This window comes from Erythranthe guttata, chromosome 7, assembly GCF_056151865.1.
Source record: "Erythranthe guttata isolate IM_541 chromosome 7, IM_541, whole genome shotgun sequence".
NCBI classification, from domain to species: domain Eukaryota; kingdom Viridiplantae; phylum Streptophyta; class Magnoliopsida; order Lamiales; family Phrymaceae; genus Erythranthe; species Erythranthe guttata.
Window position 1 is genome coordinate 11,256,977 of NC_142539.1, and position 15,353 is coordinate 11,272,329.

The window sequence follows — 15,353 nt, forward strand, 5'->3', positions numbered from 1 at the left end:
ATTAATTAAGGGGTCTGGAGATTTTCATTTAAAAAGAAAATTAAGACCTTAAAATAGGCATATGCAATGCATATGGTGTGAATCCCAGTCAAAATGGCATGAAAGCACGCAACGTGGCACAAATAATGAGTTTGGGTGTGATCATGCAACTTTTTTGGTTGAGATCGTAATCCGCAATAATGGGCAACGATTAGTTGGTTTAATGCTATTTACCCTTAATAAAATGTTATTTAATCCAACAAATTATTTTTGAGTAATTGAAACTTTAGTATGAAAAATTGATTATCGTGACTTACGGACTTTTTGGATCAAACACTTTGCTAGGGATTCATGGATACAACCCTTTAAAATTAGGACTTTAGACTAATGTCTCCTAAAACAAAATTTATAAAAGTGAGAATACATTTGAAAAATAAGAGATCATCTCCTTTGGCTAAGATAGAGGATCACATTTATTTATCTTTATGTTCCGGTCACATAATAAATGATATGTTATAAAAATAGTGATCACTGATATTGTTCAGTAGTAAGTATACATGAGAATGTTACACTTGATGTCACCTATTTTATGAAATTCAAGTGCTTCGCTTACAACCAGTCTTCCCATCGATTAATCGGTTTGTAATTTTGTTTGATTTATTATGAAAATATCGTACATTTTCCAACTATGTACGAATAATATTTTACAAAACGACTGTAGCAACAAATTCTTATTTGCGAATTTAACAAACAAGAAAATACTTGCACAAAGATAATTGATTGAATTAAAATAAATATGTGGGTTGCAAAATCTAAATAATCCTCTTATTCTTCTCTCAAGAACAATATATGGTTGACTTTGAAATTCGGAGTCGGGTTGTTTGACTTAATCTTCTCCGGATTTTATTTTGAACTTGAATAACGTTTTCCGAGGGTCTTGCAACTTGAATCTCGGATCGAACGCTAACATTTTACGAGCTTTGACTTGAAGATCGTGGAGTTCTTCTAGCTTTGACTTGAAGATCTTGGAGTTCTTGATGGATTTGGCCCTTCCATCTTCCTGCGATCTTGATTTGTTGAAGAACGACTTCGATTTGATGAAAAACGCTTGAGATGTTGTAGAGAGAATTTTCTCCGACGATTTTTATCCTTCTTGAGTTGTGAGTTGTGTCTTGAATTGTGTAGAGAGGATACTTATTTATAGTGGTAGAACAAGAGTCCTTAATAACCATCTTCGATGACGTGGCATGATTTGATTGGCCTCTATTGATTTGACATTTATCTCTTATAACTTTAAAGAGAAGAAACAATCATATTGGCCAATAGTCAATTGATATTTATCTACATGACTTGTCTTGGAAGATAAGTCATAATTAATTTAGGCATAATTTAATTAGTTGATTTAATTAACCAAATAATTATTTTTTTGCCATCTACAACGACATTTACGCATGTATATATTCAAAAAAATATCCCATTTATTTTATTTCTTTTGTGTAAGTATTATGTATAATTATTTATTTTAACATTTAAAAATATTACTTTAGGAACAAGGTGAATCATTCAACATGGAGCATTCAACAGAAAGAAGAGAACGCAACTTATCGACACTGAGTGTTAGAAAGACTTGGAGGGCGTCATATATGCTTTTTCAATGCGATGGTTTTCATGGAACTTATATTTTAGAGATGCATCACAAGGTACATTTATCGCTTATATTTATAGATTTTTGTTGTTTTACAGGAATTATATTGTACGTGAAGAGATACTCAAGAACCCAAGTTATTTATATTAATAATATTGCCATGCATACTGATAAAAAAAATGTATCCTTGATTTTAAAGAAAAATATTGATTTCTATCTAGATTTGTAAAGACCAAAGTTTCAAAAAAGACCAATTTAGGTTTTCATATATATAGAATTATATGTAGTGCATTTATACTTACATTTTACGCATGCACACACGACTGCACATGAGTTTCACTCCATTCACGCAGTAAATGAACACATTGCTCATGCGCATTGATAAGTTTTCTTAGGTTCACTTATAGCGAGGCACATAAAATATTAAATATATACAATTTTTAGATATTTATTCCAATTTTAAAATTTCACAAGTAAAATTTAATTTTGTCCTACTTCCAAAACGTTTTGATCGTTTTTTTCACGTGCATGTAGTGTGTAATAGTGTTTTTCACATTTATAATTCAAATGATTAAGTTATAACCTTGATATACATGTTTCAGATAAATTATTTCACAGGTTGAGAGTGCAAATTTTTCTACATATCAATTGGTCGTGCGTGAAAATGATGTGCATGTTAAGGTTCTTTATGGTGAAAAGAACATTAATGTTGCCCCTAGAGTGTACATTGTGAGCCCTATTCACGTATACCAGTATACCATGATGTGAACCATATGTACGAGAGCGGTTGGGGAAATGGACCATTGAAGCAAGAAAAATAATAACTTAGAAAGAAGAGTTAAGGTATTGTACTTTGTATTTTGCATTATTATATTTTTTAATTATTGTAATTTTGTTAGTTCAGACTACAATATCCGCACTAAGCTATATCATTTTGAATAACATTAAAAATAGAATCCGTATTTCAATTATATGTTCATGACAAAGTATCCAGGAAGTTCAGATCTCTGCAAGAGGTTGCAATATTCATATTGTACAACTGCTACAGAGATGATTTAAAGAAAGCTCCAAATCTGGAAACATAATAAATCCTAGTAATAATAAATCTGGAAGGCGTCATTTAAGTTTCTCCAATGTCATGCTGTTCTCGACACTTATATTTTGGAGATGCATGACGAGGTACGTCTCTTGCAAAACTAATAATACAAGCTCTTTATTTTAATTATCTTACCATAATATATATATATATATATATATATATATATATATATATATATATATATATATATATATATATATATATATATATATATATATATATATATATATATATATATATATATATATATATATATACCTGAACTAAAAATTAAATTACGTTATCCCTTACCATATTTTTTTTATAAATTATATCGCAGGCTGAGAGTTCTACTGCTTATGCATATCAACTGGTTGTGCATGAAAATGTTCTTTCTAGTGCAAAGAACGTGCATGGAAATGAGGTGTACATGAAGATCCTTTCTAGTGCAAAGAACATCACTATTTCCGCCCAGGTGCACATTGTGAATCGTCTTCACATCCAACCATGAAGTCAACTATCTCTCCGTGAACGATTATGATGATGGACTGTGAAACAAAGAAACCATAATAATTCAGAGAGAAGAGATAAAATATTGTACTTAGTTTTTCTTTTTATTGCTAGTTATATTTTACTAGACAATGTTTTTGTTATTTCATAGCGCACTACTTTCTCACTTAACTATATCTTTTTGAAAAAACTAAAAAATATATTTCATATTTCAGTTCTATGTCCATGACAAAGTCTCTCAGAAGTTAAGAACTATGCAAGAGGTTGCAACATTCATACTATACAACTGGTACATAGAGGACTTAAAAGAACACCCTAAATGTTGAAACATAGTAAATTCTGGTGATACCTTTTTTTTTTTTCTCTTTCCTGTTTTTACCTTAAAACATCTATTGATAAAACATTGACAATAATTTTTAAACAACTCTCATGTAATAGAAATCTGACATCATTTATACACAATTTTCATTTTGTAGGATAAAAGAGAATGAGATTGTGTAATGCACATGAATCGGTCATGATGCCATAATAATTATTGCGTAATAATAGTTCTTACATGGCATATAGTTCATATGATTAATTTCTAGCCTTGATACACATTTTCCTAATAAGTTATTGCACATGTTGAGAGCGCACATTTTTCTGCATATCAATTGGTCATGCGTGAAAATTATGTGCATGTTAAGCTTCTTTTTGGTGAAAAAGAACACTAATGTTGCTGCTAGAGTGTAAATTGTGAACCCTATTCAGGTCCGACCTAGATGCAAACTATATGTACGAGAGCGGTTGGGGAAATGGATCATCGAACAAAGAAACCATAATAACTCAGAAAGAAGAGATAAGATATTGTAGTTTGTATTTTTCTTTTTTATCTTTTGTAATTATTGTCATTTTGTTAGTCCAGACCACAATATCCGCATTAAGTTATATCATTTGGAATAGCCTCAAAGAAATTATTTTGTATTTCAGTTTTATGTCCATGACAAAGTGTCCAGGAAGTTCAGATCTCTGCATGATGTTGTAATATTCATATTGTACAACTGTTACAGAGAGGATTTTAAAGAACGTTCCAAAGGTTGAAACATAATAAATTCTTGTAATTTATTTTCTTTACATTTTTTTAGTTTACCTAGCTATACATATCTATTGAAATGATTTGAAAAGAGTTGAGAAATCAAAGAATTGAGTTAGTAAAAGCTTCAACTACATATTTGAGAAATCAATCCCTTGATCACTAATTTAGTTTATGTCAATTATTAGTTATATATACTAAATCAAAATACAAAGGTTTAAAGTGAAACACTATATTTATTGGTTAGCACTTTTTGAACCTTATTAATTAATATTTTCTAACTTTATGCAATTTATACCACAATAATCATACATCAATGTGAATCTATTACATTTGATCATATTTACAGTCGGTAGATTATTACAAGACATCTTTTAAACTAGTTTCTCTTAAACAAATAGCATTTTCAGCAAAAAAGTATGATTATAACTTGGATATCACTCAAGACGTGTAGGTTCGTAAACAATCAGTAAATTACACGACACGCCTACAAAAACTAAGGCGTTGCGAGAAAAAATTAAACCAGATAAAATGTCTTAAAATAGCTCAGAACAAGCACCTCTATGGGAGTTTCTCTTCTTTCAGCTGCATTAACAAGTGTTTCGCGTATTGTATGACTGATTTTACTTTTTCTAACTTGAAAATACCTAAATACCCTTCAAACCAGTACTTTGAAAAATAACAGAATCACCCTAAAGTTGTTGCAAGGCCCAAAATGAAGTTTTTAAAACTTTCAATTAAGTCCCTAATATATTATAATATAAAAAAAAAAGAAAAAAAAAGAAATAAATAGATTTCTTCTAGCTTCTCTACCACACCTAATTATTGCCGGGATTTTATCCATGGATCATTATAACCCGAAAACTCGAAACTAACACCCAAATCAAATGTCTTACCAAAATGGTGAAAATGTAGTTAGTTTAAGGACTATAATCGTGGAAAAAAAATATAGGGACTAAATTGATTTTCGTGTATAATACAGGGACAAAAACTATACTTATCCCTACTTTTGTCATTTCACATTTTAGTACATTTATCGAATTTAATTTTATTTGGACGAAATTTTAAGATTAAGGTGATATTGGGGCTAAACAAACAATACAGGTAAAAAGAAGGGCTTGATGTGCATCATCACCTGCCTCGCACGTGACTTTTCTGTCCAAACTAACGGCAATTTCAAACGGTGGACGAAACATTGTAAAAATAATAATTGGTTAATCGAGCACCAATTTTGTGCTAGAAAAAGTTTAAGGACCAAAACTGTAATTATCGCTAGTTACATACGTATATGATGCTTTTAAAAAAGGGTTTATTAGGGATAACCCCCTTGTTCATATTTTCTAATGAGGTAGATCCAATTAATTTTCCCTTTTTGAGATACACCCAATTTTGCCAACTTAGCAAAATATATTATATGATTTCCCTTTAATACCCATGTTTTATTTTTAAACGGCATTTATTTCCTTTACTACGTGATTTGAGATTTGCTGATACGTTGCCTAAAATCACGGAATAAATTTACGTGAGATCATTGGCCGTTCTATCGAATCGTGTACAATATTTTTTGAAGATTCTCTTCAGCGCTCCAGCGGTTTTTATCGTCTTTGAAGATTTCTGCACCGTCGTGGAAATAGGATCAGATTTGAGCGTTCATTGCTGGACGTTGTTAAGCGGGTATGAATGCGTTTTTTTTCGTTTTTATTTTCGCTGTATGTTCAGGGTTGTCGTGTATGGTGGTTAGATCCAAATAAAATTTTTGTTTGATACTTGATTCTATTAAGTAGAACGTTTTTTAGCAAAATTACGTCGTCACATATACATCGTTATTTTGGCTGATGATGTTTGTTTGGATTAGGATTTACAGAGTTAGAAGATGATGGTTCACGCACTCGGACCAGAGTTGTTTTATATGAGTGTCGTAGTTGGTTATGTAATAATCGAAATAAATGTATCGTGTGGTCGAGTTCATGAGTTTGATCCCGATTGATAGTTGGTTTATTTGTCTACAACAGTCGATTTTAGTGTGCTCGGTAGTACATTAAAATATATTTCGTAGTCTTTTTTAATTGAGTTTATGGATTATGCATTTTAAGTTTATTTTTGATGATATTAATTTATTGTCATTCAGATGTATTTGCAGTCTATTTAATCAATGTTGTTCGAAGAAGAAGTCGACTGCATTCCTGATGATAGCGACGAGGACATAAACTCAATGAATTCAAATGATTCCGATGGTTGTTATTTTCCAAACCACCCTAAGATTTGATATGTTTAATTAATGTCGTGTTTACGATGTAATGGCTCGGTAACTTCGGTTAAGTGTTAAACCGTTGTAATACAGTAGTATACTATTATGAATACCGTATGATACTACCATTATCAGTTTATTATACTATTATGAGATTATTAATGTACTAGAGTTTTTTAACTCGACATATTAGTTTGATTGTGTTATGATGTGTTTTAAGTATTTTATCAAAACCCTAGATTGAAATTATGAGATTATTAATGTACTATTTTATTGTTGGAATTACTTTACGTTGGTTTTGTTCTCAATGTTCTTGTCATTTCAGTGGTATATTGTTTGTAACACAATTTCATATCACTACTATAACCGTAATATACTATTATAGCAGATTAATGTACTGTATGAAATTATTAATATACTATGTGGTTGAATAATACGGGATCCATAGTCGATTAACTAGATCCATAGTCGAATTAGATCAATGAGATAGTCTATTACATGATATGGATAGTCTAACAATATTAAAACACAAATCCGCTGCCATCACTTCTCAGATCTAGGATTTTGTTGATTCTTCGGCCCAATAGTCAAATAACTAAACCCATAGTCGAATTAGATATATGGGATAGTCTATTAAATGATATGAGATAGTCTATTAATTTTAAAACACAAATCCGCCGCCGTCACTTCTCAAATCTAGGGTTTTGATGATTCTTCGGCCCATAGTCGATTAACGAGATCCATAGTCAAATTATATCAGTGGGATAGTCTATTAAATGATATGAGATAGTCTATTAATACAGATGTAATTCGACTATGCATCTCGTTAATCAACTATGGGCCGAAGAATTATCAAAACCCTAGATTTGAGTAATCTTAGATTTGAGTAACCCTAGAGTGGAGCAGTGACGGCGGCGGCGGCGGCGGCCAACGACGATATCACTCCTAAATTGATTGTTACGACCTTGGAGGCGGGAGCGGCGGAGGTCTTGGTCGTTTTTGGCGGTCTTGGAGGTGGAGGTGGTCGGATGTGGTGGTGGTGGAGGACTAGGCGGTGGTGGAGGTGTTGCTTATGGCCAATATCGTTGTTATCGTCGTTGGCCACCGGCGACAACGGTGACAGAGGTTCGAAATTGGTATGCGATTATAACAGATCTGCAATTATACAAACGTGATAGTCGATTTAGCCAAAACATATAAACAAATCGATGGACGATAGCGATGCAGCGACCGGCGAAGACGTACCTACGGCGGCTTGCTCAGAGTGCAAAAAAATCGGCGATTCACAGCGGTCCATATTTCTGGTTCTCGGAGGTTTTGCAGTTTTTTTGATAGTGGTTTTGTGGTGATAGTGTTTTAACGGGAAAATAGGGAGTGATTTGATATTATTTCAAAAGGTAAAGTAACGGGATTTGTGGGATTTGATTGAGGGTAATTATGTAATTTAGAAAAGTTTGGGCTTTTATCAAAATGGCAAACTTAAGTTTGGGTCTACCACTATTATTTGAATGTTTAAGGGGGTTATATCGACCCTTTAAAAAAATACATAATCCTTTAAAAAAAAAAAAGGCTCGATTATATGTGCTAGAAAAGGTTACGAAATTCTTTTTTTTTTTTAATACATAATTTCTAAAAGAACACCATCTTTGTTTTATACTTGTAGTTGATTAATTAACATGGACGAAGTAGATGCATCGGCCGATAATCCCCTTTTGTACATTTCCTTTAAGAATGGCATTGCCTTAGAAACCTCTTTCATCTTTAGCAAACTGTATATAATGTTGTTGTACGCCATGCTATCCGGTGCACACTCACTACAACTCTCCATTTTCACAAGCAAGTCATTTGCCTCGTCTTAAAATCTCTCATGACAAAGTGAACCAACAACAATGGTATACGCTTGACAATCAGGTGGCAAACCTTTAGACGGAAGTCCGTTTAAAAGTTTTTTTGCATGTTTACGTTTACCATCTTTGCACAAACCATTAATGAAGATACAATATGTGATTATATTAGGATTTACTCCTTTATCTTCCATCGCCCGTAGAAATGAAAATGCTTCGGCAATCATATGAGTCTTGCACAAACTATCCAACAAAATACTGTAAGTACGTATAGGGCCGGCCCAAGCCCAAGGCGGGCTAGGCCACCGCCTTGGGCCTCCGAAAAATTTAAATTTTTAGGGCCTCCAAATTTCAAAAAATACATTATATATGTTTGTTTACATATAATTTTCAAGTAAGTATGTAGCATTACTGGAAAAGAACGCTCTATGGACCCTGTTTGTCACGACTTCGAATTTTAGGGACCTTTACTATTACTATAGTTTTTTTTTTCTTGTTCTGGCCCATCTAAAAACGCTAGTTCGAATTTGAGGGACCTTTACTATTATTATAGTTTTTTATTTTTCTTTTTCTAGCCCAACTAAAAAGACCTCTTTCTTGTTCTGGCCCAACTAAAAAGAGCCATTTCTTGTTCTGGCCCAACTAAAAGCAACTTTTATTGTTGACTTTTTAAAAGAGTTTTAATTAAAAAAAAAAAAGAACAACAAAAGGAAATTAAAGAATAATACCGAGCAACAACACATACGCACGCACACCAACTCACTGAGTCAGAAGAAAGAATCAAGGGTTTCAACCCAAAAAAAAAAAATAGAGGAAGATTGAAGAATACAACAGAGAGATTGAGATTCGAGAGACAAGAATAAAAAATAGGTTTGTGCCTCCACTCTCATAATATTTATTTTATTAATTTGTTGTCCACTTGTTCTAATTTAATTTTTCTATTGATAATCAATGAGTTTGTTCTTTGAGTTTAATAATTAGGGTCTTGTATCTTTTCATATTTTTTGTAGTGCTATGGGTCCTAGAAAATTTGAGTGCGGGGATGCGAAAAGAAAGAAAAAACAAAGAATAGAAGAGTGTAAAAACTCGCAAAAGGATGATATTTTTAAAAAATTTCTGCATATAAACCGAGTTCAAGATGAAGTTGTAGTTGAAGATGAAGTTGTTGCTGAAGATAAAGTTAAGTTGGAAGAAGTACACGAGAATGAGGTTGACTATGAAAAAGGCATTCATGTTGTTGTCGATAATGAACAAAAGATCCAAACAGATAATATCGAAATTGGAGACGCTAGTGGGCCGCCATCTGAAGAAGCAGAAGAAGATACGAAACACTTGAACATAGACAACCCGGTAAATTGGATTAAGCTAGTTCAGAAAATGAAGGACTTGATAGTAGAAAGAGGTCCTATACGAGCTGCGGATATCAACTTTGAGTACCCTCTTGATGATCAAGGTAGACATTTCTCTTCTGTGCATTATACACAACAACTAAAAAATGGAGAAAAACAAGAGAGGAAATGGTTAGTCTACTCATAACTTGGAGATACGATATTTTGTTTTTGTTGTAAATTGTTCAAGCACGATGGAGTTAAAGTGCAATTGGCAACCGAAGGTTTTAATGCTTGGAAAAATATTTCAAGTAGGCTAAAGGGTCATGAATTCAGTAACGGTCATATTATTTGCATGAGTCGTTGGATTGAAACCGAGACGAGAATGCGTAAAAGAGAAACAATTGATAAATCTTTGCAAGAAAATATGAATAGAGAGAAGAAATATCGGCGACCAGCCCTATTAAGGATAATTTCTCTTGGTAAAACTCTTTCGCAGCAAAACTTGGCATTACGTGGTAGTAATGAGACACTTTTCGAAGATGGCAATGGAAACTTTTTGAAATTCATTGAGATGAAGCCAATATTTGATCCTATAATGCAGGAGCATGTCAGGCAAATCCAAATGAGTGAGATTCACACTCATTATCTTGGTCCCAAAATTCGAAATGAATTGATCCAATTATTGGCAATCGAGGTCAAGTGCACGATAGTGGAAAAAATAAAAAAAACAAAGTATTTCTCAGTTATACTTGATTGTACTCCAGATTCTAGTCATGAAGAACAAAGTAGATGTGTAGATGTTACGGTAAGTCCAGTGGAAGTGGAGGAGTACTTCTTGGGTTTTCTCAAAGTAGATGATACCACCGGACTTGGACTTTTCCGCGAACTGGAAGAGGCGTTAAAAAATGTTCAACTTGATATTAAAGATATAAGAGGCCAGGGATACGACAAAGGTTCTAACATGAAAGGAAGACATAAAGGTGTGCAGAAAAGATTATTGGATCGCAATCCAAGAGCATTCTATGTACCATGCGGCTGCCACAATCTCAATCTTGCACTCAGTGATATGGCTGGTTGTTGTTCACAAGGTAAAATTTTTTTTGGCATTATTCAGCATATATATTGTTTGTTTTCGGCTTCAACAAAATGATGGAGCATCTTAAAAGCTAATTTTAGTGGCCTAACACTTAAGCCATTGTAACAAACATGATGGGAAAGTCGCCTTGAAAGCGTAAAACCATTACTTCTTCAAACCGAAGAAATAAGGAATGCTCTATTGGATTTGGCTAATAGCAATGAAAATGGGGCAGCAACCAGTGAGGCTCTTGGTTTCGTAACAAACGAGCTTGAGAATTTTGAGTTCTTATTAACTTTGTTTATTTGGTATGACTTATTATCATTTGTGAATATTGTTAGCAAGACTCTTCAAAATGAAGAAATGTATATGGATGTTGCTTTGGAACAGTTGAAATGACTCATTATTATCTTCAAAAAATATTGAGAAACCGGATATGAGAAGGCCAGGAATGAAGCTGAAGTTATAGCAAAAAAATAGGGTATTCAACCAATATTTCGAGAGAAACGAGTTACCCGTTGAAAAAAATACTTTGATGCGAACAACAATGAAGATGTTATCTTAACATCCGAAGAATCCTTTCGAATAAACTTTGTCTTCTTTGTGATTGATCAAGCTCTTACTTCATTAAGGGTAAGATTTGAAGATTTTCAAAAGTTTGAAGACATGTTTGGTTTTCTGTGGAGTATAAAAAAATGGAAACTTGTCGATGATGAAAGCTTGGAGAGTAGTTGTATGAAACTTGAAGAACATTTTAAATGTGGTACATGTTCTGGTGTTAATGGGCGAGATCTGTTTTCGGAATTGAGAATGTTAAGAGAACTTTTGCCAAAAGAGATTGAAAAGGCAATTGGAGCATTGAATTATTTGAAAGAAATGAACACTTGTTTCCCGAATGCATGGATTGCTTATAGAATACTCCTCACTGTACCTGTTACATTTGCCTCTGCTGAGAGAAGTTTCTCAAAGTTGAAGTTGCTTAATCTTACCTTCGGTCAACTATGTCCCAAGAAAGACTTAATGGATTAGCTACTCTATCCATTGAAAAACATATTACATGGAAGCTTGATTTTACGAGCTTGATCAATTATTTTGATCAATAATTTTGCAGCTAAGAAGGCAAGATAGATAATATTTTAATGATTGTTAAATGTATTTTTGTATTGAATATTTATGAATTATGGATTTAATTAATTATGTATTTTTTTTATGTTGTTATTTTGTTATGTTTTTTTTAACATAATCATCGTTAAAGAGGGCCTCATTTTTCGTCTTTCCCCTTCTCCGCCTTGGACCTCTCGGACTCTAGGACCAGCCCTGGATTCCAGCTGTGTTAAAAATTATAGAGGTTTAAATGTTTAAATGTATAAGTAATTAAATGTTCATAGACATAGTTTTATGAATCGTTACTTTGAAATATCAGACAAAGTTTATATTTTATTTTTTCAAATAAATATGTTTTATAGTACTGGTAAAACATGCATATAGACTTTGTAATTAAACATTAAACAAAAAAAAAAGGACGTTGTAATTAAACTGTGAGCATAATTGGCTTTTTTTTCAAAAAGCTTATATCCTCTCTCTCTCTCTCTAGAAAAAATATAAGGTCTATAATGGAATTGCAAATGAATTGCAAATATAAGTTTCCCTTTTGTTTGTTAATTTGTATTGGGTTATTAGATGGTCAGGGAAACTTTTGGTGGTTGTAGGTGTGCCGTGGTCTGGTGGAGAAGAGAAATTTGGTTTTGGGGTGTGAGTTTAGGTTGGGAAGATGGCTTTATACAAAATATTGGGGATTGAATTGAAAAATTTGAGAAATTTATTTTGGGCTTTATGGGGTGAATTCATAATTTTTTAAATTTCTTATTTAAAGGGTGTTTGAGTATTTTTGCGTCAAAAAACACATCCCATTCGCACATTTCGTGAGTACTACACACGTTCGGCTCGCAGGGGCCTTATTGCCTTTGACTAATTTTCATAGGGGATCTTTGCTAATTCTTTTAACAAAATGGGTTTTTCAGCAATTCGAGATTATACATGGGTGGTTTTTGCAAAAAAAAAAAAACCCTTCAAATATCACTATGCTCTCTTCTATCGACCGAAGTCCTAATTTCCCTTCAGTTCCATACTCACACGCATAAAATTCCCTGCTAGAGTATAAAATTTATTTACACACACACACACACGCATCCAGTGGCGGAGGTGTAATGGGGGCAAGGGTGGCCATACATAATTTTAGAAAATATATTTTTGTAATCTAAGCTATTGGGTTCAAAAATTGAGTTGAGTTATTAGATTTGAGTTAATTTATTTGTTGAATTTGAATAGAAATCAGTTAAATTCTTAGAAGATATACTTTTGTTAGATGATATCAATATTTTTGTTGATATATTTTGTGAAATGAGTTTTGGGTTGTGATTGCCATTCAATTAAATTGTTTTGAGCCATTACTTTAATGGAATAGAAAGAAGAAAATGCTGGAACAAAGAGATATTTGGATTCTGAGTTGTTGCATGCATGTGCAAGTAGCATGCTGTGATTATCTGCTAGAAATTCTGAGATTTTTTTTTGCTTCTCTAAATTAAAGGTCAATCAAAACACGTCTCGAAAATACTTATTATAGGAATTGTTTCAATTTTTCAGCTTATGAAGCCTCTCGATTATTTGTAATTAAGGTGTTTTTAAGGTAGATGATGGTGATTCTTTTTTTCCAATTCTGGCGTGCAAAGAGAGTGTAGCATGTGGCAAATATGTTGTGCCATACGAAAGTTTATCGAAATATTAAGAAATATGAAAGCAAATTGATTAGAAATGTAATGGAGCTACTATTGTTTGGGTTAAGATCACCATGTAGTATACCGGGCATGTGAAAAATGAAGTTTTTAGTATTGAGGATATTTGAATTTTTTGTGCAATAATGATCTTGGTCTACATTAGTGTTATGTTACATGAACATATTCATTTTGATATGTTTTTACTGTTTGTAGTGTTTATTTCAGGTCGTTTTGGTTGAGTCTACTGCATAAACATCATTTGGGTATATTGGTTATTTTATGTTTTATCCAAATAAATCATGAATCCAAATGTAAAACTGAATTTCTAATCATTTTGTCCCAAATGTTAATCTTACATACAAAATGTGTAATTTATGTCTCAGGCGGGGCCATCGCTTGTTAGGTAATTTATGTTGTAAATGGCAGTTAATTTAATCGTATTGAAACTGTACGATACAATGTCATAACCGAAAAATTGGGCAGGCACTTGGGTGGCTAATGTCTGGGCCGGAAACTTCGAACACCGTCGTAGAAGCAGTTTGCTGGCGTGGTGCGGTACAGTAGAATGTCAACTGTGTGGTTAATGGGGAAGGTATATTCATTTGAAAAATATTTTTTTTGTATTTCTTTTTCTTTTTGAAGTTTCTATGATAAAGTCAGTTGGTTTTTGTGTTATTTTTTGAATATTTTCTTTTGTTTTTCCTTTTTGTTTTCCTGTTATATTTATAGGTTCCTTCTCAATTTGTTAGTGGGCTAAAAAGACATGACATTTATAATAACGTAAAATATAATAGAGCCGTAAAGGTTTGTCAACCAGGTAATTTATTTAGTGTAATTTATTTTGAAGTTGTTTGGTTAAGTTGATATATTATTCCATTTTTATATTTGTTTCCTGAGCTGTAGAAAATTTGCATCCTCTAGTTTTTTTGTTACTAATATTAGTCTACTTTAGATAATAGAGATACATCTATAAATTTATTAATGTTTGTTCGAATTTTTTTCTTTTCTTTTTTTGTGTGATGTAAATGACAACATTTTGAGTGTCATATCTAATACAAACGAAGATAGAGTCTACTTGATTTATAATTTCGGATGAAAATGTAAACCGAGTGAATTATGCCAATATGAGTATGTATAAATTATAATTATGCCAGTAAAAGAAACTGGGCATCAAGTCAAATCGATAATGTCTTAGAAGAACATACATTGAAAATAATTAGACATCCAAATGATACGAAAATAGGAAAAATAATAAGATGAAATAACCGAAATAACCGTTGAGAGCACATCGTTATGGTATTTGTGAATTTGTACAACTCCATGTCTATGTCTTTGAAGAAGACGAAATTGTAGAGAAGAATTTCCTCAAGAACAATTGTTGGTGCCTCCTTAACTGTGGTAGCATTCTTTTTGAGTATTAGTTCAAATTGAGGATGAGCATTGAAATAAGCCTCATTGATTGATCGAACAAGTGCATTTGAGATGACGTATGTCTTATGCAGTGAGAAATAATGATTAAAACATGCAACGTCTTCGTTAAATAATACTACTCCTATTCTTGCACCATGCAATGAAGTTCTTCATTTTATATTTGAAGGAACATGCCGTAGTATAAGTTTATTGACCTTACTGTACTTACTTCATCATCCATCATAATCATCTTTTTAACAGTTGTTTTCGAGTTTTCTCCGCAAATTATTTTGCTACCAACTCGTAAGGCTTTTAGTTGAAGTGACCATTTTTGTTGAGTAGACTGTAAATCTTTAATGAGCACTATACAATCTTTTGACATGGTTA

General features: G+C 32.5%; 1 protein-coding gene across 1 annotated transcript; it reads left to right on the forward strand.

Annotated features, from left to right (window-relative positions):
- Positions 1-9,390: 9,390 nt before the first annotated feature.
- Positions 9,391-11,811, forward strand: LOC148769681 (uncharacterized). The gene is made up of 3 exons (XM_088820292.1): positions 9,391-9,846; positions 9,955-10,795; positions 11,399-11,811. The coding sequence occupies exons 1-3, from the start codon at positions 9,391-9,393 to the stop codon at positions 11,809-11,811; spliced, it is 1,710 nt and encodes a 569-aa protein (XP_088676418.1).
- Positions 11,812-15,353: the final 3,542 nt, after the last annotated feature.

Bases quoted from the DNA above. Each gene is read 5' to 3' on its own strand.
- LOC148769681 (XM_088820292.1), top strand. From the start codon at position 9,391: ATGGGTCCTAGAAAATTTGAGTGCGGGGATGCGAAAAGAAAGAAAAAA. The intron at 9,847-9,954 runs GTGCATTATACA...AAATTGTTCAAG, and splicing joins AAGGTAGACATTTCTCTTCT to CACGATGGAGTTAAAGTGCA. The intron at 10,796-11,398 runs GTAAAATTTTTT...TGATTGATCAAG, and splicing joins GGCTGGTTGTTGTTCACAAG to CTCTTACTTCATTAAGGGTA.